General features: G+C 43.0%; 1 protein-coding gene across 1 annotated transcript; it reads right to left on the reverse strand.

The window, feature by feature from the left end:
• Positions 1 to 524: 524 nt before the first annotated feature.
• On the reverse strand, positions 525 to 27,992 carry tmem70 (transmembrane protein 70). Its single transcript, XM_070891118.1, has 3 exons — positions 27,795 to 27,992; positions 8,293 to 8,395; positions 525 to 5,054 (listed from the first exon to the last, which is right to left on the reverse strand). Exons 1-3 carry the CDS (start codon positions 27,990 to 27,992, stop codon positions 4,621 to 4,623), a joined length of 735 nt encoding a protein of 244 aa, XP_070747219.1. The 3' UTR covers positions 525 to 4,620.

Consider the following 27,992-nt stretch of genomic DNA (forward strand, 5'->3'; position numbering starts at 1 on the left):
ACATGGCTGAAGCTCTGTACCAAGAACCAAAACTTGTAAGCTGAACAGGTTGGGGCTCTTTTCCTTTTTTTAAAAAAAAAGGCTGAGGGGTGGCCTAAGAGAGGTGTTTAAAATTGTGATGGGATTTGATTTTGGAGTTCCATTTTCCATAAACCAGCAAAATGTAGTTGAGGATTTTTAATGCCGTTTTCAGACACTTCTAGCAAAAATTATCTGAATGTTTAGTATTTAGCAGATTTTACTATTAATGCAGCTCGGATAATTTAAAAAAAAATTTGGGTTTCAGTTCCATATGTTTTTCAGTCATGTAGATCTGCTCTTTTCATAAGGTAACATTAGCAAGATGAGAAAAATGCAAAAATGAAATGAGTATAAAATAAAACAGCAGTTAATAGTCATACAATTGTGCATCACTAAACAGGTACTGTCGCTTAACCATGTTTTTCCTAGCAGGTTGCTAATGAGTAATTTACAGTATTTTACATGGTTATACAATCTAAAATAAAGTGGTCTACAATTTAAAATGTTGTCAGTGCTTTAATAGGAAACATTACAGAGCTAATTACAATGTGTTTTCACCACCTAGTGGCAATACACTGAAAAATGCTTCAAATGTAGCACTGCAGACTCAAGAACATCCATATTTCACAACAGAGTCAAGTGCCTCCATCACTATTCAACACATTGATTTAGCATATAATATAATGACTATTAGCTGAGTACATCAGATTACTTAAAAACTGCCACCAACCTCAAGCAGCAGGATCACAAAGCTTGCCACTTTCATGTTTAGTAGCAAAAGCGAGGCAAGAACAAGTCTTACTTCCATAACTTCTGGTCACAATATTGTGTTTCTGTTCGTTTAATCACGTCTTGTAAATATCTTAAAACACCTTTGGCTTTTTCAATTCATGATCTATGTCCACATTAAGTCACTGATATTTTTAATTGAAAACATGTATGCACGACATTCAACAAAGGTGGTATCTCTGTGGGCAATATCAACACAGATTTCAGGTCAAGTAGATTCCCAGATTTGGACAAATGCAAAATCTTCATTTATATTGGTTTCCAGAAGAACCCAATATTTAGTTTCCAATACAGAGAGGACAGGCTGGAGATACCAGATTCCCGACCTCCATACCACTGCCAGAGAAACTTATTGTTCTGCTTATGATGTACCAATGGTAGCCAAAAAAATGTGCTTTCTTCAAAACTCCTATCAAATATTCACATTAGACTAATTAAGAGATTGCCTCCTTCCCTCAACGATGTCTTAAAAGTTCCTGCTCCAAAAACTAGCACATGCTTACAGGAGAAGCTTGTTTCGTTTTAAAAAGCTAGGAAAGAAAACAAAACCATAGCAGCACAGCTGCACTACAATAAGGAGGTGTCAATAGGAACCCATGTACTTTTCTGCTTGGAGGGAAAATAGTCATCGTCACAAAGCCATCCTTCCACAGGTCCTGGCAAAGTCTTAACAGCAGGATTCATTCAAGTCTTGACAATGGATAATCAACCAGACCGACAACAAATGTAAACCTTTGGGAATCGGCAAAGGGAGGAAATTGGGGGGGGGAAATTGGATTTTTTTTGTTAATTCATAAAAAAGGAATTGATAAGTACTAACCAGTGATGATAGCAATAGAGTTGCCCCTTTTAACACATTAGCCATTTCCAATCACATACACTTTATACCACTGAAATTACAACACACTGGAAATTAATTTGGTTAGCAAGTGTCATTGAATAACTTTTATTTGATTGGTACATCCACTGACTTAGTTGTAATAAATAAGTAACATTTAGAATAAGTTCTGGATGCATTTAATGGTCATTGAAGCTTCTGTTAAACCTCTACTCACACTGACAATCCATTAATCAGCTTGTTCCACATTAAAAGAAAACTAGAATCCCATCATGATGAAACAGAAAGTAAACTGCACTTTTATCTGCAACATGATAAACAGATTATCTGATGATCTTCACATCACTGTTTGTGGGAGTTTGCTGTGCACAAATTGGCTGCCACGTGTCTTAAATTACAATAGTGACTACACTTCAAAAGTTTTTCATTGTCTGTAAAGCGCTTTGGGCCGTCCCGAGGTTGTGAAAGGCGCTATATAAATGCAAGTCTTTCTTTTGCTCTTACTCCAATAATGAAATTACCTCATTTTTCACATTCACTGCATAATCAGTCTTTACCACAAGAGTGACAATTTGCTGACCAATGGGACACTAAAAAAAAATTGTCTGGGTGTCAAACAAATCTGCTGGCTTCCACAAACAATCAGAAATGGTCTGTACATGCTGTTCAGTGCAACGAAACATCCTTTGCTGGCTTTCATAAACTGTTGCAAATGATCAATCTATATTTCTGCAATTCCCCGTTCATCCAAAAATAATTTTCCAGTTTCTGTAAAATCTGAGTAAGAATGGCATTGCAATGGGGTTGGACAGGTATTTCACGGGTTTTCTTTCCTCGAAATCAACCTAGGTTTTTGTGGGCTGCCCCAGGAAATTGCACGGCTGGCTGGTGGGGATGTGGATGGAAGATATGGGGCTAGAGTTTCCCTAACTTGTTTTTCTGGCACCCTCACTCAAGGTGTGCCGTTTTTGTCCACCTCCAAGCACGCTGAAAAAAAGTCGGTATTCTGGCCGCTCCCCAGCCTCTCTTCGGTCGTGGCGCAGCATGGCCCAGCACGTGCCAGCAGAGTCTGCATGCATGTACAGTAGCTCCTGGAAGGCAGAGTCTATGCGCTGCAGGCTGTGTGGGAGGGCCCCGAAGCACGCTGTCCCTAGCCCTGGCCGAATGGGCTCCCTCATCAGCGGCCCTCTGCGTTCCCTAAAGTAGGACTTCTATTTTTTTTTTAATGTTATTTATTGATTGCTTATTACTTTGGTCTTGGTGCTTTAGGTGCAGGGTTCCTTCTATTTGATGTGTTAATTTATTGCTTATTATCTTTTGTGCTTTGGTTGGTGCTTTAAATGTAGTTACTTGCGCCGATTCCTTAACTCTCGGTAAGGTTTTTCTGTGCGGACAGAAGTGGCAACATATGCTGGCCTAAGTTAGTTTGGAGCAACTATTTGCTGGCCAAGCGCCTAAAACAGGGGTCAGTGACTAGGAACGCCCCCTTTTGAAATAAAAACTGAACTGAAAAAAAAACTAACTCACTTACACTGGCGCAAATTAAATGGCCAGAATTGCAACTAACAAGATAATCCAGAAAAATCAAGTTGCTCAAAAAAAAGGGAGCAATTCCTGGGGAAACCTGGGCCCATGGTGTGCATAAATTGCATGATGAAACTATGGGACAGGCTTGATGGACCAGTTTATCTTTTCCTGTCTGTCATTTTCATACATACATCCATTTAAGAAATCACCAGTAAAATGTAAATCATTGGAAACTAGCTCGTCAGCATACTGATATTATATAACAGTCATCCATTTAGTAAAAAAAAAACGAAGGAAATTTTAAAATGTGTTTATGGCATATCCCTTTTGTTTGTCCAAACTGGATTTAATAAAAAATAAAGCCTACCTGCCACTCTGGTGTATATTTAAAACTTGATCTTCAGGAAAATATAATTGGAAGAGGAAGGCTGTGCTATAGAAACAAATGGTACATTTTTCCCTCCCCCACCTTCTCAATCACATAATTCAAGCTAACATTTATAGAAACTGGAAAATACATTTTGGATGAACAGGGGATTTTTGAAATATATAGTGACCATTTCCAACAGTTTATGAAAGCTAACAAAGGATGCTTCTTTTATGCACTCAACAGCAATTTCTTAGCTCAGCAAATTAGGGTGCCATTTTGGTCACATGCCTGTAGGTCTGAAGCTCACACCAAAGTGGAGTTGCCAATCACTACAGATGGTAAAGACAAGCAAATAAAATTAGGTGGCATGGGAGCAGTGGGACACAGATTTGATCCTCGGTCACTACATTCCTGTTCTCAACAAAGCACTTTCTTACAGAAGCAAAGGACACAAGATAGAGGGTCATAACCTGGCCACTCTCACCCTCCAGCAACTAGTTCAAAGCAACAATGGCAGAGGCCGGGGTGGTTTGGTTGCTTACCCTCTAGCGTAGCTGGTTCATGGTCAACATGAGGAAATGGAAGACGGAGAGGAGACTCAAGTCAGTTCTCAATGACCACAAGCACTCCCTTTTGGACAGCTTCAAATGGGTGCAGTTTATACAGGAACAAACATACTAAAAGTAATTTGTAAATAAAGTATCTGCAAAAAAAGTACATAATGAGAATAGAGACAATGTTAGAAACACTCAGGTGGTCAGATGCCAGATCTGTCCTTGCAAGTGTTCTAACAAAGAGAAATAAACCTGAAACATCAACCTACCATCTCCATAGATTCTGCCTGATCTGCTAAATGTTTCCAACATTTTCTCTTTTTATTTCAGATTCCAGCATCTGCAGTATTTTTCTTTGATTCAGCACATGCAGGGATTTCCTTTTGTTTAACCAAAGTGTATAAAATTAAAGGGATTAGTTAGCTGACTACCAATGAAGACCAAGGAAATGAGTTTTGCTGTATAAACTCAAACTACAGAAGTAACTTCCCTCTCCCAATGGTCATTTCTTCTTCCTCTTGTTACTTTTTTAGTTCATCCAAATTAAAGGAAAAGGGCTCATCATAACCCATTAGGTGACTGTAGTCATTTGGATGCCAGAACAGTACTGGATTTACCAATAGTGATTTTTTGTTTGCATAGAATGTGGTGAACATCTTGCTGACTCCTGGAACCCTCACATCCTTTTGATGAAAAACAATTTTCTTCTGCTGGAGGAGAACATTGTAAGTGACTGCTGTGTAGTGGTCAGTTTCTGCATTGTGATACAGACGAACCACGTAACCTTTAGTGAGAAGGTGCAATACCATAGGACTTAAAAAAGTAAAGAATCCTATTATGCCACAGAAAGCTATTTGCAATGCAGGGCTCTGAATTCCAAGGCCAGACTGCAATAGGATATAAGGCATCATACAGAAACTGAATATACTGGTGGAGTAGGAGAAGAACTTCACCCCTGTAAAATGAAAGAGATATTTGACATTAGAAAAAAAGTGCTAATTTCATAATCAAAACATTTTTAATCTTTAAAGCAATATAGAAACAATATTTGGAAATAATGCTCAAAACAAATCCTCATGAACACAATGAACCATTTTGGTGCACTATGTTATACATTTACAGAACATTTAAGTGCTTTATAATTAAAAATTCCAAAATGGTGCAAGGAATTGATATTTCATAACACTCAGCAAAGATATATTCCAGTGAAAAAGACTGACTCGACGAGAAGGATGAAACATCTGTGGCTAACTAAGGAAGTTAAGGATGGTATCAAATTGAAAACAAAGGCATACAATGTTGTGAAGATTAGTGGTAAGCCAGAGGATTGGGAAATGTTTCGAAACCAGCAAAGGACAACTAAAAAAAATAATAAAAAGAGGAAGAAAATAGATTATGAAAGTAAACGAGCAAGAAATATAAAAGCAGACAGTAAGAGCTTATACAGGTATATAAAAAGGAAGAGAGTAGCTAAAGTAAGCGTTGGTCCCTTACAGGATGAAACTGGGGAATTAATAATGGGAAATAGCAGAGACTTTGAACAAATATTTTGTATTGATCTTCACGGTAGAAGACACTAAAAGAATAATAATAATAATAATAAACAATAATAAACAAGGGGCTATACTGAGGGAGAAACTTAAAACAATCACGAGAGAAAAAGTACGAGGCAAACTAATGGAACTAAAGATGGACAAGTCCCCTGGATCTGATGGCCTGCATCCAAGAGGCTTAAAAGAAGTGGCTGCAGAGATAGTGGATGCATTGGTTGTAATCTACCAAAATTCCTTGGATTCTGGAGGGGTCCCAGCGGATTGGAAAACCGCAAATGTAACGCCCCTATTCAACAGAGGGAGATAGAAAGCCAGAAAACATAGATCAGTTAGCCGAACATCTGTCATTGGAAAAATGCTGGAGTCCATTATTAAGGAAGTAGTAGCAGAAATTAGAAAATTATTATACAATCAAGCATGGTTTTATGAAAGGGAAATCATGTTGGACAAATTTTCTGGAGTTATTTGAGGATGTAACGAGCAGGGTGGATAAAGGGGAACCAGCAGATGTCGTGTATTTGGATTTCCAGAAGGCATTCGATAAGGTGCCACATAAAAGGTTACTGCACCAGTCAAGAGCTCACAGGGTTGGGGGTAATATATTAGCATGGATAGAGGATTGGCAAACTAACAGAAACAGAGTTGGGATAAATGGGTAATTTTCAGGTTGGCAAACTGTAACTAGTGGGGTGCCACGTGAATCAGTGCTGGTGCCTCAAATATTTACAATCTATATTAATGACTTAGATGAAGGGACCAAGTATACTGTAGCCAAATTTGCTGATGATACAAAAGATAGGTGCGAAAGCAAGTTGTGAGGAGGACACAAGAACCTGCAAATGGATATAGATAGGTTAAGTGAATGGGCAAAAATTTGGCAGATGGAGTATAATGTGGAAAATGTGAGGTTATCCACTTTGGCAGGAAGAAGAAAGCAAATTATTTAAATTGAGAGAGAATACAAAATGCTGCGGTGCAGAAGGATCTGGGGTCCTTGTGCATGAAACACAAAAAGTTAGTATGCAGGTACAGCAAGTAATGAGGAAGATAAATGGAATGTTGGCCTTTATTGCATGGGGGATGGAATAAAAAAGTAGGGAAGTCCTGCTCCAACTGTACAGGGCGTTGGTGAGACCACACCTGGAATACTGCAGACAGTTTTGGTCAGCTTATTTAAGAAGGATATACTTGCATTGGAGGCACTTCAGAGAAGGTTCACAAGGTTGATTCCTGAGATGAGGATGTAACAAGCAGGGTGGATAAAGGGGAACCAGTGGATGTGATGTATTTGGACTTACAGAAGGCATTTGACAAGGTGCCACATAAAAGGTTACTGCACAAGATAAAAGTTCACGGGTTGGGGGTAATATATTACCATGGATAGAGGATTGGCTAACAAACAGAAAACAGAGTCGGGATAAATGGTTCATTCTCGGGTTGGCAATCAGTGACTAGTGGTGTGCCGCAGGGATCAGTGCTGGGACCCCAACTATTTACAATCTATATTAACGACTTGAAAGAAGGGACCGAGTGTAACGTAGCCAAGTTTGCTGACGATACAAAGATGGGAGGAAAAGCAATTTGTGAGGAGGACACAAAAAATCTGCAAAGGGACATAGACAGGCTAAGTGAGTGGGCAACAATTTGGTAGATGGAGTATAATGTTGAAAAGTGTGAGGTCATGCACTTTGGCAGAAAAAAAATCAAAGAGCAGGTTATTATTTAAAAACTTAGAGTAAGGGGCCGCCCATTTAAAACTGAGGAGGAGAAATTTCTTCTCAGAGGGTTGTAAATCTGTGGAATTCGCTGCCTCGGAGAGCTGTGGAAGCTGGGACATTGAATAAATTTAAGACAGAACTAGACAGTTTCTTAAACGATAATGGAATAAGGGGTTATGGGGAGCGGGCAGGGAGGTGGACCCAAGTCCATGATCGGATCAGCCATGATCGTATTGAATGGTGGAGCAGGCTCGAGGGGCCGAATGGCCGACTCCTGCTCCCATTTCTTATGTTCTTATAAAGGGGTCGTCTTATGAAGAAAGGCTGAGCAAATTGGGCCTGTACTCATTGGAGTTTAGAAGAACGAGAGGTGATCTTATTGAAACATATAAGATTCTGAGGAGGCTTGACAGGTTAGATGCAGAGACGATGTTTCCCCTCGTGGGGGAATCTAGAACTCGGGGGCCTAGTTTCAGAATAAGGGGCCGCCCATTTAAAACGGAGGAATTTCTTCTCTGAGGGTCGTGAACCTTTGGAATTCTCTACCCCAGAGAGCTGTGGAGGCTGGGACATTGAATATATTTAAGGTGGTGATGGACAGATTTTTCAACAATAGGGGAGTCAAGGGTTTATGGGGAGCAGGCAGGAAAGTGGAGTTGAGGCGAAGATCAGATCAGCCATGATCTTACTGAATGCTGGAGCAGGCTCAAGGGACCAAATGCCCTACTCCTGCTCCTATTTCTTATGTTCTTATGTTAAGGAAGATTTTACATACTTGGAAAAAATTCTATTTACATACGGTGTTTAAAAATGTGCTTCCTCAGAAAAAGGTTAGAACGTAAATGCAGACATATTTCCTTTCTCTTCCTCCAATTCTAGCAGCGCATATTCAAACAATGAGTAGAAGAATTTAATCTCTTACCGAGTACTACCCTGGCCAAGTTTCCAGCGTAAATCAATCGACCCTCCACAGTCTTTCCAGCTGAGCAAAAGCAGCGAAACGGTTGACTGAACGGCAGGTTAATCTGCACACACAAGAAAATGCTTATAGTATCTGTACAGATCTGGACAACTAGGATCAAATAATAAGTCTTTACCTTTAATAAACAAGGTCAGATATTAAAATCTTGGTGACGAGACCCTCAAACCAGTTTTATTTCTGCTCCTCATCTAGCTGAAGGACACATGGAATGGAATTTTTTTTTTTTATAAACACATTTCTCCCTTGTCGGCATCAAGCATTCACAGGTTAGCTGCAAGACAAAGCATCCTTTCTTCTGCATTAATGTATCCTCATCCTCAGAATAGTACATCTTGCTACACCATGCTTCCTTTCAGCTCCTGCTCTGCCACTAATCTCAAGTAACTTCTGATCCCAAACTCTCCTGCTGGGCATTAAAATCTTTTCTCTCGTTCAGCATTAGGAACATTTCACTAGACCAGCGCTAGGAATATTTCATCAATTACCACTAGTTTATTTAGGATATTGAGACCAATACACTATAGAAAAAATACGAATTAAGCCAATGCATTTTAATGATATTGTAATATGCTAATACACATCTTGTGATGCACTTGCATTTGGCTACTGATATCACTTAACACAGATGTTTACAACACACAGGAGACTGTTCGGCCCATCATGCCTGTACCAGCTTTGCTGGAGCAATGCAAAACTAATTCTACTGCCCTGCACGCTCCCCATAGCCCTGTACATTCCTTTGCTTCAAATATGTATCCATTTTTACCTTAAAAGATGCAATAGTCTCTGCTCAAACCACTCCTGTGACAAAGATCAAACAAGCGTTTATATAAAAAACATTATCCAAACCTCACTGACAATTTTATATTGATGACCCACTCATCACCAGCTCCCTAACTAGAGGCAACAGGTTTCCCAATTCAAAACCCTTCATAATTTTTTAAAACATCTGTTAAATATCATCTTATTCAGCTCTGCTCAAATATGAACCAGTACCACACACTCAATTGTCTCTTCATAATAGTTTATCATCCCTTGCATCACCCTAGAGAATCTACACTACGATTGCCAAGACTTTAACGTCCTTTCTATAGTGGACCACCGAAAAATTTACACACTACTCTAATTCTGGTCTAACCATCGCCTCCGACAAATTTACTACATGTTTACCGTTGCCGTCTATATTCCAATTTATAACAAAAAATGGTTTTGGCTTTTGAAAAAATATATATATACATACATATATATATATATACACATAGTAAACGTAAACAACTCAAATTCTTTGCTATGATTAATCAACAACTCTATTAGCTTTGTATCATGCGACTACTTGGATGGTGGAAAGCAAACTAGGTGTACAGTCTTTTTTCATCGAGCAATTCCCATGATTATCTACACATATCTTATTCATGAATCCATTTATGTTCATAGAAACATAGAAAATAGGTGCAGGAGTAGGCCATTCGGCCCTTCGAGCCTGCACCGCCATTCAATGAGTTCATGGCTGAACATGCAACTTCAGAACCCCATTCCTGCTTTCTCGCCATACCCCTTGATCCCCCTAGTAGTAAGGACTACATCTAACTCCTTTTTGAATATATTTAGTGAATTGGCCTCAACAACTTTCTGCGGTAGAGAATTCCACAGGTTCACCACTCTCTGGGTGAAGAAGTTTTGTCTCATCTCGGTCCTAAATGGCTTTCCCCTTATCCTTAGACTGTGACCCCTGGTTCTGGACTTCCCCAACATTGGGAACATTATTCCTGCATCTAACCTGTCTAAACCCGTCAGAAATATTTAAAATTCTATGAGATCCCCTCTAATTCTTCTGAACTCCAGTGAATACAAGCCCAGTTGATCCAGTCTTTCTTGATATTTCAGTCCCGCCATCCCGGGAATCAGTCTGGTGAACCTTCGCTGCACTCCCTCAATAGAAAGAATGTGCTTCCTCAAGTTAGGAGACCAAAACTGTACACAATACTCCAGGTGTGGCCTCACCAAGGCCCTGTACAACTGTAGTAACACCTCCCTGCCCCTGTACTCAAATCCCCTCGCTATGAAGACCAACATGCCATTTGCTTTCTTAACCGCCTGCTGTACCTGCATGCCAACCTTCAATGACTGATGTACCATGACACCCAGGTCTCGTTGTACCTCTACTTTTCCTAATCTGTCACCATTCAGATAATAGTCTGTCTCTCTGTTTTTACCACCAAAATGGACAACCTCACATTTATCCACATTATACTTCATCTGCCATGCATTTGCCCACTCACCTATCCTATCCAAGTCACTCTGCAGCCTCATAGCATCCTCCTCGCAGCTCACACTGCCACCCAACTTAGTGTCATCCGCAAATTTGGAGATACTACATTTAATCCCCTCGTCTAAATCATTAATGAACAATATAAACAGCTGGGGCCCCAGCACAGAACCTTGCGGTACCCCACTAGTCACTGCCTGCCATTCTGAAAAGTACCCATTTACTCCTACTCTTTGCTTCCTGTCTGACAACCAGTTCTCAATCCACGTCAGCACACTACCCCCAATCCCATGTGCTTTAACTTTGCACATTAATCTCTTGTGTGGGACCTTGTCGAAAGCCTTCTGAAAGTCCAAATACACCACATCAACTGGTTCTCCCCTTGTCCACTCTACATTAACATATAAATTAAGGAATTTAATGTCAATATAAATTATATATAAAATATATATAGTATGAACATTTTACTTCAGACTGGCATTGTGAGACGGAGTTCAAACCATGTGCTTTAAATTCATCACCTCAAATAAATAACAAGCCCTGAAATCCCTGGCTCCAGTGACACCATTTCTTGGGCAGAGGAGGAATTTCCTGTGGACAATGTTCCCTGTAAGCTGCGCTTTGTTCTGTGCGGCCTGTTTCTTTTGGTGCATGGTCCCTTTCAATTTCCGCACATGCATGGTATTTACAATGGAGAAGCCGGTGAGTGGCCTGCACGGCCAGGCCTTTCCTATTGCTGCACGGCCGCTTTGAGGGAACATTGCCTGTGGGACCCAGTTAAATCAGATTTCTACTCCTTTCTGTGCAATTCCAAATTCTGCCAGAATGGGGGTGGGTGTTTCTTGTTTCCACACTCCTCCAGGGAGGAATTACTTCTGTAAAACAGCAACAAACATTTATTTTGCACCTTTAGCGTAGTAAAAGGTCCCAAGGCGCTTCACAGGAGCATTATCAAACAAAGGCCAGGGGAGCGTTGAAATAGTGAAGTGTAGATGTAACAAAGGCATGGATGAGACTTTCAGCAGCAGATGAGCTGAGGCTGGGCGGAGTCTGGCAATGTTAGAGGTGGAAATAGGTGGTTTTAGTGATGCCGCGAATATGTGGTCGGAAGCTCATCTCAGGGTCAAATATGACACCAAGATTGAGAACTCTGTCTGTTCAGCCTTAGACAGTGGTCAGTCACATCGGTGATTAGGTCTGTTTCAGTACTGTGGCTGGGGCAGAAACCTCATTGACGGGATTCAAACATGGAAATTTGGACTTGGGAGACGACAACACATTCAATGACTTGAGAGGAAAGAGATTACAGATGGGGCGGAAGTTTGCAAGGACAAAAGGATCAAGGGTGTTTTATTTGAGCAGAAGTGATGCCAGCAGATTTGAAGGGGAAGGAACAATGCACAAAGAGGGAACCATTAACACTACCAGCTAACATGGGGGCCAGGAAGTGAAGTTGGGTGGTCAGCGGTTTGGTCGGAACAGGATCGAGGGAGCAGGAGATGGGTCTCATGGATGAGATGAGTTTGGATAGGGCACGAGGGGAGATAGGAGAGAAACTAGAGAAAGATGCAAGTTCAGGGCTAGGCATAATGCTAATGACGCCAACATATTGCATGCATATATAGGTTGCCGGGATCAGATACTAGGGACAGCAGGACCCACGGTTGTGTAAAATGTCAGTAACATAGCAATTAATCAGTGATTCTGCTGTTCGGAGAGTAGCAACTTTAAAAGTCAGGGTTTAAGGTTTCCAAATTTTGAAACCTTCTTGACCAACACAGTGGCTCCATTGACACTAAATCACTTAGTGACCTCAAGGAGTCAGATACATCCGTTAGGCAGGTAGACGTTCCATAGGCAGAAGAGGGCTGCCCTAGGAATTTCCAGGCTGTTAAGTCCAGAAACAAAATACCATTTGACCCATCACGTCCACCCCAGTTGGAGTGACTATTCGATCATGAATTTCCAACCATAACTATGTTTAAAGGAATGCATGCTCCTTTCCACTATCTGCAAAAAAAAAAATCAAGCAGTGCTTTTTCTCCCATATATAGGCCCCCAAGTTTCGACATGATTTGCTCCTGATTTTTCGGAGCAACTGGTGGAGAACGGAGTATCTTAGAAATCAGAATTCTCCACATTTAAGTTTTCTGCAGTTCTGGTCAGGTAGAACAGTTTCACTTTTGAACAGAATTTTTTTTTCCAAAAGGGGGCGCGTCCAGCCACCGACGCCTGATTTGAAAGTTTCCACAGTGAAAACGTACTCCAAACTAACTTAGAATGGAGCAAGTGAAGATTTTTGTAGGCTTGAAAAAACCTTGTCTACACATTAAAAAATCAGGCGCAGGTTACAAATTAGGCGTCGGGAACGAGGTGGGGGAGGAGGGGGGGGGGGGGGGGGAGAAGGGAAGTCATTACATTCTACAATAAATCCTTAGTTATACTTATACAAATATTATACAAATAAATCCAACCTGAATAAACATTTATAAGCAAAGAAAAGATTAAATAAACCATGTTCCTACCTGTGTGAAAGTGCTTCAGGCAGGCCTTTCAGGCAGCGGTTTGCCGTCAGGACCGACCGACAGCAGGGGGAGGCAGGGAGAAGGCTGCGGGAAGCCTCATTACTTGAGGCAGCCGTTCCCGACGGCAGGGGGGCGGGGGGGGGGGGGGGGAAGGCTGCAGGAAGCCTCATTACTTGAGGCAGCTGTTTGCCGTCGGGCCTGACGGACGGCAGGGGGAGAAAGCTGCAAGAAGCCTCAGTGCTGATCATGGAAGGGCAATGTGGTCTTATTAAAAAATTTTAAAAATTGAACAGCTACAAAGAATTTGAATAGTCTCAAACAAATGCATGTGTCCCGTTTATCACAGTCTATCTTTAACTACAGAATGCACTCCCTCACCCTCACACAGAAATATCAAGAAAATTAAAATACAAGTCTTTGCAAGGGTTCAATAAACAAATTTTCACTTTTTCTGCAGCACTTTTTAAAATGGCCGAGTGCCAATGTTTCCTTCAGACTGCGCGTGCGCGAACGCTCCAACGCGCACGCGCAGGGTTGCCGGCACGAAAAAAACTCATTTAAATTGTACCCGCCCCCTCCTACTTACAAAATCGGCACGAGTGGTGGGCGCCGCGCCAAGCAGACATCGAGCTGCAAAGCGCTCGAGAATAGCGCATTTTTTTTCAGGCACCGTTTTTGGCGCGAAAAAAAAACGGGCGCCCAGCTCGGAGGGGCGCCTGTTTTGCCGCGTGTGGAAACTTGGGGCCATTACCCTCAATCCATCATCACAACAGATATCTTTCCAGCTCCATTTTAAAATGTGTTATTTGACCCCCAAATGAATTACCTTGCTGGCAGCCTGCTCCACATGCTTCCAACAACAAATCTTAACATAACATAACAGAAGCAGGAGTGGGCCATATGGTTCCTCGAGCCTGCTCCACCATTCAATAAGATCATGGCACTCCCAAAACACTCTCTCTCTGCCCCCCCCACCCCAAAACAAATCTTTCTCTCTCCCCCACCCCACCCCACCCAAAATTCTTCCACTCCCTCCTTCTCCTCTCCCCCCCCCCGCCCCCAATCAAAACTCTCAAGATAACCAATAAATAAAAAATAAAACCGAAGTCCTACCTCGGCCGGGACTCAGCCGGCCGGCCGGTGCGGGAGGCCACTCAGCCGGGGATAGGGTGCGGCGAAGATCGGGGTATCCCTTCGGCCGGGGATAGGGCTCACAGCCCGCAGGACATGCTGGGAGGGCAGGAGCTTGCGCGCAGACTTCACTGTGCATGCGCACAGGTGCCGGCACTGTTTGACGTTGGCCTGTTGCTCCGCCCCTCCCACTTCAGAATGCACGCCATGCCGGGACTCCAGGGACTCTGAAGAGCGACGAGGATGGGGTGACTTTTTGCCAGCGCAGTTTCCAGCGCGCAAGGTCGGCGCACTTCAGGTCAGTGCGCCAAAAAATGAGGTTGGGCAAAGTTGGGCCCATTTTTCTAAACTCCAGAGTATTTTCAATAATATCTAATCAATACAGATCTATTTAATTTCTCCTCAATGGACAACCCTATCATTCCAGGAATCAATCTAGTGAACCTTTGCTACGTCGCCTCTCAGGCAAGTATATCCTTCCTCAGAAAAGGAAACCAAAACTGTGCACAGTACTCCAGGTGTTGTCTCACCAAAGCACTGCACAATTGTAGCAAGACTTCCTGACTCTTATACTTCTACATTACAACAGTGACTATACTTTTTTTTTTAAAGTACTTAATTCGCTGTAGAGCACTTTGAGACGTCCGGTGATCGGGCGAATGAGGGTACGGGGCCCAGAAGAGCTGAGGGCCCAGCCCACACTGCGAAGTGTGTGCGCATTAGGTCCATGCAGCAGGGCTGGTCTCCAGTCGTCCTGGTTAACCCTTGCCACTGGATAAAGGCCTAGCTCTGTCGTGGCCGATGTGCAACAGTCACCACACATTAAAAAAATCCATGCACAGACATCTTCCGCACTCTCAATTGGAGTTCAGGACTGGAACATCAGATCCTTCATTGAAACATTTGTAAACTCTTGTGGAAGCAAGTCATCCTCGTTCGAGGGAACGCCTGTGATGATGATACATATGCAAGTCTTTCTTTTTCTTTTACTCCAACCCCCTTGCAATAAAGGTCAACATGCCATTTGCCTTCCTAATTGCTTGGTGTACCTACATATTAACTTTGCATTGTGTACAAGAACACCCAAATCCCTCCAAACACCAACATTTAACAATTTCTCACCATTTAATAATTATGATGTTTTTCTAACTTCAACCCAGAGTTACATTACTCAAAATCTTTCTACACAAACAAGCCAAATTTGAATGGAAAATAATCTAACGGTGTTAAAGAATTATTTTCAGTTCACAACTGCAAAAATACCAACAACTAGAAAAACACAGAACATACAACTGTACTGGAAACAAACAGATGTGCCTTAAAGAAATATCTGGTTAATCTATTTTTCTAATGTTTGGCGAGTTAGCATTGCTTGACCCGAGCTAAGCCGAAAATCCAACATCTTTCTCATCACCACATACAGAACAATTCTCATTTTACACAAGAACATAATAGGAGCAGGAGTCGGACATTTGGCCCCTCGAGTCTGCTGCACCATTTAATAAGATCATGGCCGATCTGATCATGGACTCAGCTTCACTTCCCTGCCCGCTCCCCATAACCCTTTTTTCCCTTATCGCTCAAAAATCTGTCTCTCTCCGCCTTAAATATATTCAATGACCCAGCCTCCACAGCTCTATGGAGCAGAGAATTCCACAGATTTACAACCCTCAGAGAAGAAATTCTTCCTCATGTCAGTTTTAAATGGGCGGCCCCTTATTCTGAGACTACGCCCCCTAGTTTTAGTTTCCCCGATGAGTGGATCCTTTCTGCATCCACCTTGTCGAGCCCCCTCATTATCTTATGTTTCGATAAGATCACCTCTCATTCTTCTGAATTACAATGAATATAGGCACTACCTACCTTCATAAGTCAACTCCCTCCTCTCCAGAATCAACCTAGTAAACCTTCTCTGAACAGCCTCCAATGCAAGTATATCTGATAGAGAATTCAAATATGCTGCATTCAGTTAGGCTGCGAGAATTCACGGACTCCAAGTCAAAGCTGCTACGTGCAACTCAGCATGTTGCATTAAGTCATCAATCAACTTGACATTTTAGGACTTTTGGTAGCGAGCCAATTAAAGGTTAACAGTATATCAATTGAGCCAATAAAGTCAAAAAAGGCACGTTCTTTTCTGGAAACTGAGTCATGTATAAGAACAGCCATTTTAGCCATGTGGTCTCAAAGACAAAGGAACTGGCAATCAGCCAGACGCTTGTTGCTGCTGCCAGAATAAAATTACATTAAAACTACAACCGGAGTTCGCATTTCATTGAAAATTAAGAGATCTAACAATTTTGGCATTACGAACACGATCGCTGAGGGAAAAAACTGAATTTTGGACATCGGACCTACATACTGAGGTAAGGACTCCTCTTTATAAAAGTCCTCGGACAAAAGTCTAAATTCGCCTCTCCTTCTACTCGATTCCGAAAGCCTCTGGTATGCGAACCCTCCGGTTGGCAGTCGGCTCGAGGTCCCATAGACGTCTAAACTTCGGCGGTGTGTTAGTTAATTAATCACCGACCCACTGATCGGCTGAAAAGCCTATGACTCGAGACCCCAGTAAAGAAATCAGTATTAGGGCAGCAGGAGATAAGAGCAAAGAATTGCCTACAACTGTAAAAGGCGGGCGGGCACCACCTGAGGTTTCGATAGATGAAATCCTCCAACAGTTGAAAGAATACATAGAGCAACAATTCGACTTATCTAAAACCTGTATTAAGATCGAACAAAAGTACGGAACCTCCAAAGGACAATGGTCCTTGGACGAGATTAAAAGGGTCTGGGGAAAAACGACCCGGATGAAAAATAAAGAGCGAATCCGATGGTCCCTAGCAGTTGTGGGACAGATCCGAAAGCGGAATGAAATTATAACACATTCCCAACATGATAGAGACCTGACCAGTACAAAGGACTAATTGCAAGCTGTTTGTTCACAGGTGCAACAGAAAAGACTTGAACTTGAAAAGTCAGAAGCGGAAGTTAAAGATCTTAAAGGTGAAATTAAAGAATGGAAAAAATCATTAGGTCAAGAGACAGTAATAGGAAAAGGAAAATGTATCGGTCAATTCCCAGGGTACCCATGTTTGGATAAATTAAAAGCGCAAACCCGAGGACAGGACCGAGGAATAGATACAGATTCTGAATCCTCTGATGATGCAGGGTCGGAGGATGAAGAATTAGGGGTGCGCTTTGCCCAGTTTAAAAAAAGACGAGTTGCAGTCAAATCAGAAGAGACTGCGGATGAGGGCGGAACCAAAAAAACGAAGAAAAGGGTGTATGTAGAATACTTATTTCATGATCCGACAGACCCAGAGAAAATTAATAAATGGTCCAAGGAGTTGCCCAATCCAAAGAAAGGGGGAGTGAAAACGTGGGACCAATTGGACCGCTTAAGAAATATATATCAACTTCATCCCTGGGACGGAGTGCAAATTTTGACCATAATGGTGCCAAAAACACAGGGAAGAAAATTGCACGACAAGATAGAAGCAGCTTTGAGGCAGGATGAGCAAGAATTAAACGCAGGATGGGAAGCGATTAAACACTGGCTGCAAGCCTTCAGTCCAGCTAAAACAGACTGGGGAAAAATTGCAGCCTGCCAACAGAAAGGAACAGAGGAGGTCCTGGAGTATGACGAGCGGTTTAGATGCACGTGGCTAGAACATTCAGGTATGAATAATACGGATGAGGAAATGATGAACAAGTGTTTGGACCCCTGAAAGCAACTTTCGTGGCAGGTCGAAAGCCAGAACTGTCCAAAATGTTTAAGGTAGTGTTACCGGACTGGGAAGGTAGAGGAACTACCTTTGCAGCATTGGTGGATCGATGTAACCAATTAGACAGGGATATGGGAGCTAAAGTCCGAGCTGTACAGGCTATGGGATGGAAATCCCAGGATTCCGATAAACAGTCATTAGAAAAATTACCCGGAAAATGTCATTATTGTGGGAAAGGTGGTCACTGGGCCAAGACATGCAGGGCAAAACAGCAAGGTCGTGGCCGGGGAAGAGGACGCAGCCAGGGATAAAATTCAGCCAACAAGCCAGGCTTGTCACAAGATAATGACCTCATAGAAGCATTAAAGCGACTGACAATACAACAACAGAAGGAGTTACTTGGGATATCAAAAAACGATTAGAGCCCACCCTGGCCCCCCTCCTCGCACTAATACAACAGAGGGGAAATGGGCTATATATAACGGTGATGGTGGGCGATAAGGATGTGGACTGTCTTTTAGACACAGGGGCGGAATTAACATGCTTACCCCTACAATATGGAGACTTTTTGCCGTTGGATGGTAGGGCACGTACAGCCTATGGAATTGGGGGCCATAAAATGGAAATTAAAAGGACAACAGCGGTACTTATAGGGTTGGGTCCATATGAACTAACCATGCCGGTCTGGATAGGCCCAGTAGATCAATGCCTTTTAGGAATGGACGTTCTAATCCAAGTAGATTCATCGTTGCATTTTGAGGATGGTCGGGTGACATGGTCAATTAGAACTTTGAAGAAAGAAGAATTGAAGGAACACCCAATTATGGGCAAAAGATAAGAATGATTGTGGCCTACTCCAGATGGAGCCTGCGTCATTTACCGGGACCAAGCCTCCATGCACTAAACAGTATCCCATCAGTCCAACTGCCATCGCGGGAATCTTACCGGTTATTCAGCAATTGGAGAAACAAGGGGTGCTTATTAAAACGCATAGCTCCTCCAATAGCCCCATGTGGCCGGTACAGAAATCTAATGAGACTTGGCGTTTGACTGTCGATTATAGGAAAGCTAACCAGTGTATTGATCAAAAAGCTCCTTTGGTCGCAGATCCCTCCACCATTTTAATGCCCTCAAACTGGAACATAAATATTTCTCGGTTATAGATATGGCCAACGGATTTTGGTCGGTGCCTCTGGCACTGAAGGTTCGACAGTGGTTTTGCTTTCACGGTCCAAGGACAACAGTATACTTGGACCCGATTACCGCAGGGTTTCCACTACAGCCCTACGATATTCCACATGGCTTTACAAAGCCATTTGCGAGAATTATCTCCCGTCATCCAATATGTAGACGATATCCTGCTAGCTTCAAACACGGAAGAACAGCATGAACAAGATTTACGAGCTTTGCTGGACCACCTTTGGCTGAAAGGACATAAAGCCAGCATCGACAAAGCACAAATATCCCAAGAAGAGGTTGTATACCTGGGACAAAAGATTTCACAAGGAAAGAGAGAACTTACCCAGGATAGAACTGCAGCCATTCGGGCTGCTAAAAAACCCACCACTATTCAGGAACTAAGGTCTTTTTTGGGATTGTGTAACTTTAACAGAAATTGGATTGATTCCTTCACACAGCTTGCTCAGCTATTGAATGATATTTTAAAGGGGAAACGAGCCTCTAAAGAAGCCATCACCCTCACTAACAGCAAGAAGCCTTCCTGAATTTGAAAAAGGCTTTGTATTCGGCACTGGCTCTGGGAATCCCCGACAGTGGTAAGCCATTTACCCTGTTTGTCCATGAGAAAGAAGGATATATGACAGCTATACTGACAAGAACATGGGGATCGGCAAAGACCTATTGGCTATTATTCGGCAAAACTGGATGCGGTAGCCCCCGGATGGGGAAGTTGCCCAAGGGCCATGGAAGCTATATGTCGAGCGGTAATGACCACTGTGGGTCTAGTCCGCGACCAAAAGCTGACTGTCAAGTGTCCCCACACCGTACACGTTTTGCTGTCTATGAATCGAATGTCTCAGGTGACGGCAGCTAGATGGACCCGCTGGACAGCAGTTTTGGAAGCTCCTAATTTCCATATCGTCCGGGCCAGCCCGGTTAATCCCACAACTATGCTCCCGATGTCAGAATCGAGGGAGCAAGAGGGGGGAGAATGTGAAGAGCATGACTGCGTGGAGATTTTAAAAGAAACAGAAGAAGCAGCCTTAGCAGCAGAGGAGCCTCTGCACAACCCAGACCTCATCCTGTTGACAGATGGTTCCTCCTTTGTTGACAATGGTACCAGAAAAGCAGGATGGGCAGTTACAACCTTATATGAGGTAGTGGCAAAAGGATGTTTACCCTCAGGAACGTCAGCACAACAGGCCGAGTTACGGGCCCTGTCAGAAGCACGTCGAATAGCAGAAGGACAGACAGCTAATGTCGACACAGATTTGCGTTATGCTTTTGGAGTCGCTCACGACTTTGGTCTGTTATGGCGGAAAAGGGGATTCCTCAATGCTGCTGGTACACCTATCCGAAACGGAAAAGAAATCCAAGACTCACTAGGGGCCAGACAATTACCTCAGGAAATGTCCATCCTGAAGTGTAAGGCCCATACCAAGGAAAATACCACGGAAGCACAGGGAAATGCCCTAGCCGACCAGGCAGCTAAAGATGCCGCCTCACAGAGCGTTCCCCCAGAAGAATCAACACAGACGTGCAGATTGAAAGCACTCAGGACTCTGACACGAGACCTTCAAACAATACAAGGCGAGTGCTCCAATGAGGAAAAATGGACATGGATTGAGGCAGGAATTAAGCTATGCGAAGATGGTGTCTGGAGACAAAGAATTACCAACAAGCCAGTCGCGCCACAAGCGCTTATGCCTTTTTTAGCCCAACAGATCCACTCGTGGGGACACTTGGCCTCACAACAGATGACGGCACGGTTCCAGAAAAACTGGTGGGGTCGGGGATTTAAAAAACATGCCCAGCTGGTAGTAGACCGCTGTGTGGTCTGCCAGAAAAATAATTCTGGACCCATCACGGTAATGCCCCAACTGAGGCCCCCTGCCGCTGTCGGACCATTCCAGCATCTGCAGGTCGATTATATATCTCTCCCTTCATGCCAAGGATACACTAACATTCTTGTCATGGTCAACAGATTCTCTATATGGGCAGAAGCTGTCCCAACTAAAAGAGCCACAGCCAATCACACTGCAAAGGTCTTGTGTAAGGATTACATTCCCCGATGGGGAGTCCCGAATAGCATTGACTCAGATCAGGGAACACACTTCACAGGTGCTGTCTGCCAAGAAGTCTGTAGGTTACTGAACATTACGTGGGATTTACACTGTCCTTATCATCCACAATCATCAGGACAAGTAGAGCGAATGAATCGAACTCTGAAACAACGGCTTGCCAAATATCACCAAGAAGGAACACCATGGCCCCAGGCACTACCAATAGTGCTAGGTAGTATTAGGGCAACCCCAAACAGAACTACAGGTCTAAGCCCATTTGAAATTATAACAGGAAGACCCATGTCACTGCCAGGAACTATCGATTTACGGAAAGCTGATGTTCACTTTATGACACTTTGTTATCATACTGTCAGAACCTAACCAATGCTATTAGTCCTGTTTCCTGACAGGTATCGGCAGCTTGGGGTAATCCACCCAAAGGAGGACACGACATCATCCCGGGAGTCTGGGTGTATGTGAAAAAGTTGCATAAAGAACCTTTGGGTGCTAAGTGGGAGGGACCTTATCAAGTGTTATTGACCACCCAGGCAGCTATTAAAGTCCAAGAAAAGAAAGCCTGGATCCACGCTTCACACGTTAAACGAGCACCCGTAACTGAAGCTGAAATCTAATAAAGACAATTACTTTTTGCCAAAATGTATAAATTTACTGTATTACTGATTGTAGGTATTCTAGGCATAGGCCTACTTCTTACTCGCCAATCCTCTGCACCAAAGGGAAATAGTAGGGTGGCAAGGGAATTACATGTAAATACCTTTATGCCAAACAAGGTAACATTTCTAGTTGTTGGGTATGTGCGCATATTCCTATTCACTCAAAGGGAGGGATTCCCTTGAGGCCAGTTCCCTTGAATATCTCGGAAATGGCTGAGTGGATAATTAATCAAAACAAAACAGGCAATGCGTTTCAGGATACGGAAAACTGGGCACGAAAATGGAAGTCAGCAGGTTACAATCTGACTACCTTTGAAGGGGGATACCAACCGTGGTACAATAATTCCAAACGGCCCCCAATTTTTGTTATCGCTAATACAACGGGAATAGGAAGAATGGGGGAATTGGTCTGTCTGATTAGAAACATCAAAGGAGGCCAAAATATGGGGTATAGTAACTGCTCCCAGAATTATAATGTAATCAAGCCACGGAACCGTCCAAACTGGGCCGATGTGGGAATTCTTAACGCAACGGGGATTCTGAATAAAACAGATGGAAAAGCCTGGACAGGCCCCGGAGAGTTGCTGACAAGGAAACAGCTAACCTTCATTGCCAACAATGGCACCTATTGGGTGTGTGGCCACAAGGCCTACCCTTGGCTGCCCCAGAATTGGACAGGATCCTGCTATTTAGTCTATATTGTGCCATATATGTATCATATAAAGTCACTGTCGGAACATTTACACTGTCCTAAGAGAGCTATCACAGAAACAGAGAGGTTCTTTGCCATTCTGATCCCCAGGTATGGGACCGCCAGACTGGCAAGGGAATCCATTAACATGGCATCCGTTGTGGAACGGGCAGCCAATGATACCTCAGAGGTCCTCGTTAAAATTAATGCAGAAATGGTAGCAATCCGCACAGTAGCCCTACAGAATAGACTGGCCGTTGACTACATCCTGGCTAAAAAGGGAGGTACTTGCGCCCGACTCGGAACTGAGTGTTGCACATATATCCCAGATAGCTCCGAAGAAATTACCCACTTAGCGGCGCATATCCAAAAGGAGGGAGAAATGCTTAAACAACCCCCATCATTCACTTTGTGGAGCGGAGCTACTGAATGGCTAGGTTCAATAGGAACTTCATTGGTGGAAGGTTTAATTCTATTTGTTGTAATGATTTTACTTTTATATTGTTTGTTTATGTTGATTAAATGTTGTTGCGACCAGGCGCTACAGCTGCTGTTCTGCAGGTGAGATGCCTAGCAGGTCCCAGTAGACCGTCTGTACGTGGCATAGGGTTATGTTATGTTTAAGGGAAGGTTGTTTACTGGTTGAATTAAGATATTGACTTGGATTAAATTGGAATAAGGTTAATTAACCTACTAAAACCAGACTTCCATTGTGGCCATGATGGAATTCGGGTTGGTGTAAATTTGTGTGGAAGCTACTAGTCCGGACATGTGGCGAAACACCAACAAATTTTAGAAGGAAACTCTATTAACATGTATGAAATTATTTTGTAGAATGTTTAACCAGTGATAGCTGATGTTTTATGATTCAGTTTGTGAAAGAATCAAAAGGGGGGATTGATAGGGAATTCAAACAGGCTGCATTCAGTTAGGCTGTGAGAATTCACAGACCCCCAAGTCAAAGCTGCTACATGCAACTCAGCATGTTGCATTAAGTCATCCAGCAACTTGACATTTTAGGACATTTGGTAGCGAGCCAATTAAAGGTTAACAGTATATCAATTGAGCCAATAAGGTCAAAAAAGGCACGTTCTTTTCTGCAAACTGAGTCAGGTATAAGAACCGCAATTTTAGCCATGTGGTCTCAGAAAGACAAAGGAACTGGCAATCAGCCAGACGCTTGTTGCTGCTGCCAGAATAAAATTACATTAAAACTACAACCGGAGTTTGCACTTCATTGAAAATTAAGAGAGCTAACAATAACCTTCCTTAAATACGGAGACCAAAACTATACGCAGTACTCCAGATGCGGCCTCACCAATACCCTGTACAGTTGTAGCAGGACTTCTCTGCTTTTATACTCCATCCCCCTTGCAATAAAAGTCAAGATTTAATTTGCCTTCCTGATGATTTGCTGTACCTGCATACTAACTTTGTGTTTCATGCACAAGGATGCCGCCCCCAGACCTTCTGTACTGCAGCACTTTGCAATTTTTCTCCATTTAAATTATAATTTACTTTTCTATGTTTTCTACCATAGTGGATAACCTCAGATTTTCCCACATTATACTCCATCTGCCAAATTTTTGCTCACTCACTTAGCCTGTCTATAATCCCTTTGCAGATTTCTTGTGTCCTCCTCACAATTTGCTCTCCCACCCATCTTTGCTCTTTGCATCATCAGCAAACTTGGCTACATTACACCCGGTCCCTTCATCCAAGTCGTTAATATAGATTGTAAATAGTTGAAGTCCCAGCACCGATCCCTGCAGCACCCCATTAGTCACTGTTTGTCAACCAGAAAATGACCCATTTATCCCGACTCTGTTTTCTGTTAGTCAGTCAATCCTCTATCCATGCTAATATATTACGCCCAATCCCGTGAACTTTTATCTTGTGCAGTAACCTTTTACGTGGCACCTTATTGAATGCCTTCTGGAAATCCAAATACACCACATCCACTGGTTCCCCCTTATCCACCCTGCTCGTTACATCCTCAAAGAACTCCAGCAAATTCGTCAAACATGATTTCCCTTTCATAAAACCATGTTGACTCTGCTTGATTGAATCATGCTTTTCCAAATGTCCTGCTACTATTTCCTTAATAATGGACTCCAGCATTTTCCCAATGACAGATGTTTGGCTAACTGGTCTATAGTTTCCTGCCTTCTGAGTGCCTTTTTTTTTTAAATAAGGACGTTACATTTGCAGCTTTCCAATTTGCTGGGACCTCCCCAGAATCCAAGGAATTTTGGTCGATTACAACCAATGCATCCACTTCTTTTAAGACCCTAGGATGCAAGCCATCAGGTCCGGGGGACTTTACACCAACCAGGGGCTATCTTAGACCTGGTCCTGTGTAATGAGACAGGATTAATAAACAATCTCCTAGCATCCCCTTGGAATGAGTGATCATAGCATGGTTGAATTTCAAATTCAGATGGAGGGTGAGAAAGTTGGATCTCAAACCGGTGTACTAAACTTAAATAAAGGAGACTACAAAGGTATGAGGGCAGAGTTGGCTAAAGTGGACTGGGAAAATAGATTAAAGTGTAGAACGGTTGATGAACAGTGGTGTACATTTAAGGAGATATTTCACAACTCAAGAAAAATATATTCCAGTGAGGAGGAAAGGGTGTAAAAGAAAAGAGAGCCATCTGTGGCTAACTAAAGAAATAAAGGACGGTATCCAATTAAAAACAAGGGCATACAAAGTGGCCAAAACTAGTGGGTGGACAGAAGATTGGGAAGCTTTTAAAAGTCAACAAAGAATGACTAAAAAAATTAAGGGAAGATGGATTATGAAAGTAAACTAGCACAAAATATAAAAACAGATAGCAAGAGTTTCTATCGGTATATAAAAAGGAAGAGTGTGGCTAAAGTAAATGTTGGTCCCTTTTTGGATGAGACCAGGGAATTAGTAATGGGAAACATGGAGATGGCAGAAATTCTGAACAAACATTTTGTATCAGTCTTTATGGTGGAGGACATTAACAATATCCCAACAGTGGATAGTCAAGGGGCTATTGGGGGTGGGGGAGGGGGAGAACTTAACACAATCACTAAGAAGGTGGTACTCAATAAGATAATCGAACTAAAGGCAAATAAATCTCCTGGACTTGATGGCTTTCATCCTCGGGTCTCAAGAGAAGTAGCGGCAGGAATAGTGGATGCATTGGTTGGAATTTACCAAAACTCCCAGGATTCTGGGGAGATCCCAGCAGATTGGAAAACTGCAAATGTAACACCCCTATTTAAAAAAGGCAGACAAAAAGCAGGAAACTATAGACCAATTAACCTTACATCTGTGGTTGGGAAAATGTTAGAGTCCATTATTAAAGAAGCAATAGCAGGACATTTGGAAAAACATAATTAAGTCAGGCAGAGTCAGCATGGATTTATGAAAGGGAAGTCATGTTTGACAAATTTGCTGGAATTCTTTGAGGATGTAACAGGGTGGATAAAGGGATGTGGTACATTTGGACTTTCTGAAGGCATTTGACAAGGTGCCACATAAAAGGTTACTGCACAAGATAAAAGTTCACAGGGTTGGGGGTAATATATTAGTATGGATCAAGGATTAGCTAATTAACAGAAAACAGAGAGTTGGGATAAATGGTTCATTCTCAGGTTGGCAATCAGTAACTAGTGGGGTGCCGCAGGGATCAGTGCTGGGACCCCAACTATTTACAATCTATATCAATGACTTGGAAGAAGAGACTGATACAAAGATGGGAGGAATATCAATGTGTGAGGAGGACACAAAAAATCCACAAAAGGACATAGACAGGCTAAGTGAGTGGGCAAAAAATTGGCAGATGGAGTATAATGTTGGAAAGTGTGAGGTCATGCACTTTGGCAGGAAAAAAAAAATCAAAGAGCAAGTTATTATTTAAAGGAGAAAGATTGCAAAGTGCTGTAGTACAGCAGGACCTGGAGGTACTTGTGCATGAAACACAAAAGGATAGTATGCAGGTACAGCAAGTGATCAGGAAGGCCAATGGTATCTTGGCCTTTATTGCAAAGGGGATGGAGTATAAAAGCAAAAAGTCTTGCTACAGTTATATAGGCTATTGGTAAGACCACACCTGGAATACTGCGTGCAGTTTTGGTTTCCATATTTACAAAAGGTATACTTGCTTTGGAGGCAGTTCAGAGAAGGTTCACTAGGTTGATTCCAGAGATGAGGAGATTGACATATGAGGAAAGGTTGAGTAGGTTGGGCCTCTACTCATTGGAATTCAGAAAAATGAGAGGTGATCTTATCGAAACGTATAAGATTATGAGGGGGCTTGACAAGGTGGATGCAGAGAAGATCATCTCTCATGTTTCCACTGATTGGGGTGACTGGAACTAGAGGACACGATCTTAGAATAAGGGGCCTCCCATTTAAAACTGAATGAGGAGAAATTTATTCTGAGTGTTGTAAATCTGTGGAATTTGCTGCCTCAGAGAGCTGTGGAAGCTGAGACATTGAATAAATTTAAAACAGAAAGTGTTTTTTAAACGATAAGGGGTTATGGGGAGCGGGCAGGGAAGTGGACCCGAGTCCATGATCAGATCAGCCACGATCGTGTTAGGCTCGAGGGGCCATATGGCCGACTCCTGCTCCTATTTCTTATGTTCTTGTGTTAAAATATAAAATATCCTCTTTATGGGCCACCCACTTGCTAAAAACTTCTATAAATCAACTCTGTGGCCAAGTCCACGTCCACAATAAGTCCCATGTCCCAACAAATTAACTTCAAGATGCTGGTCATCTCCTTTAAATCGCTCAACCTTATTTAGGAAATCCTTTCCAGTCTTACACCTCCACTCCTCTGCAGCCCCTCGAGCCAGTTCCGCCATTCAATGGCTGATCTGCGACCTAAATCTATACACCCACCGTCGGCCCACAACAGCCAATCTTGCAGCACCGTGCTCCTGCCTGTGGGAATTTATTTTAAACTGTTCCACTTTCCTGCCTTTAGCATCTTTCCAACGGATAATTTGGTCACCTGTGCCCGCGGGGTTCCCTGACACCCTGCCTTGTGCTCGGAGGCGCTGCTCCAGGCGAGGAGCGGGCGCGCTGCCGATGACTATAAGCGGGCGACCTTCCTGACAGAGACCTGAGCGACGCCAAGCCCCTGTACCACCTCCTTCCACCTTCAGAGGTCTCTCCCCGGGCCGCCCCCAGCCCTTACTCTACCTGTGCGCTTGTGCGGCTGCCGGTAACCCGGGGCCATCCCGCGCTGTGCGGCCGCTGCGTGTCCAAGAGCCGGTAGGTGTAGCAGTCTGTGTAGCCGCTGAAGGCGCAGAGAGACCGGGCAGCTGTACACAGGGTCGCCACCCCAGCTCTGCTCAGGGTGACAGAACAGCCCCGGAGGATCAGGCCCACTGCCGCCAT

Source organism: Pristiophorus japonicus, chromosome 1 (genome assembly GCF_044704955.1).
Source record: "Pristiophorus japonicus isolate sPriJap1 chromosome 1, sPriJap1.hap1, whole genome shotgun sequence".
NCBI lineage: Eukaryota > Metazoa > Chordata > Chondrichthyes > Pristiophoridae > Pristiophorus > Pristiophorus japonicus.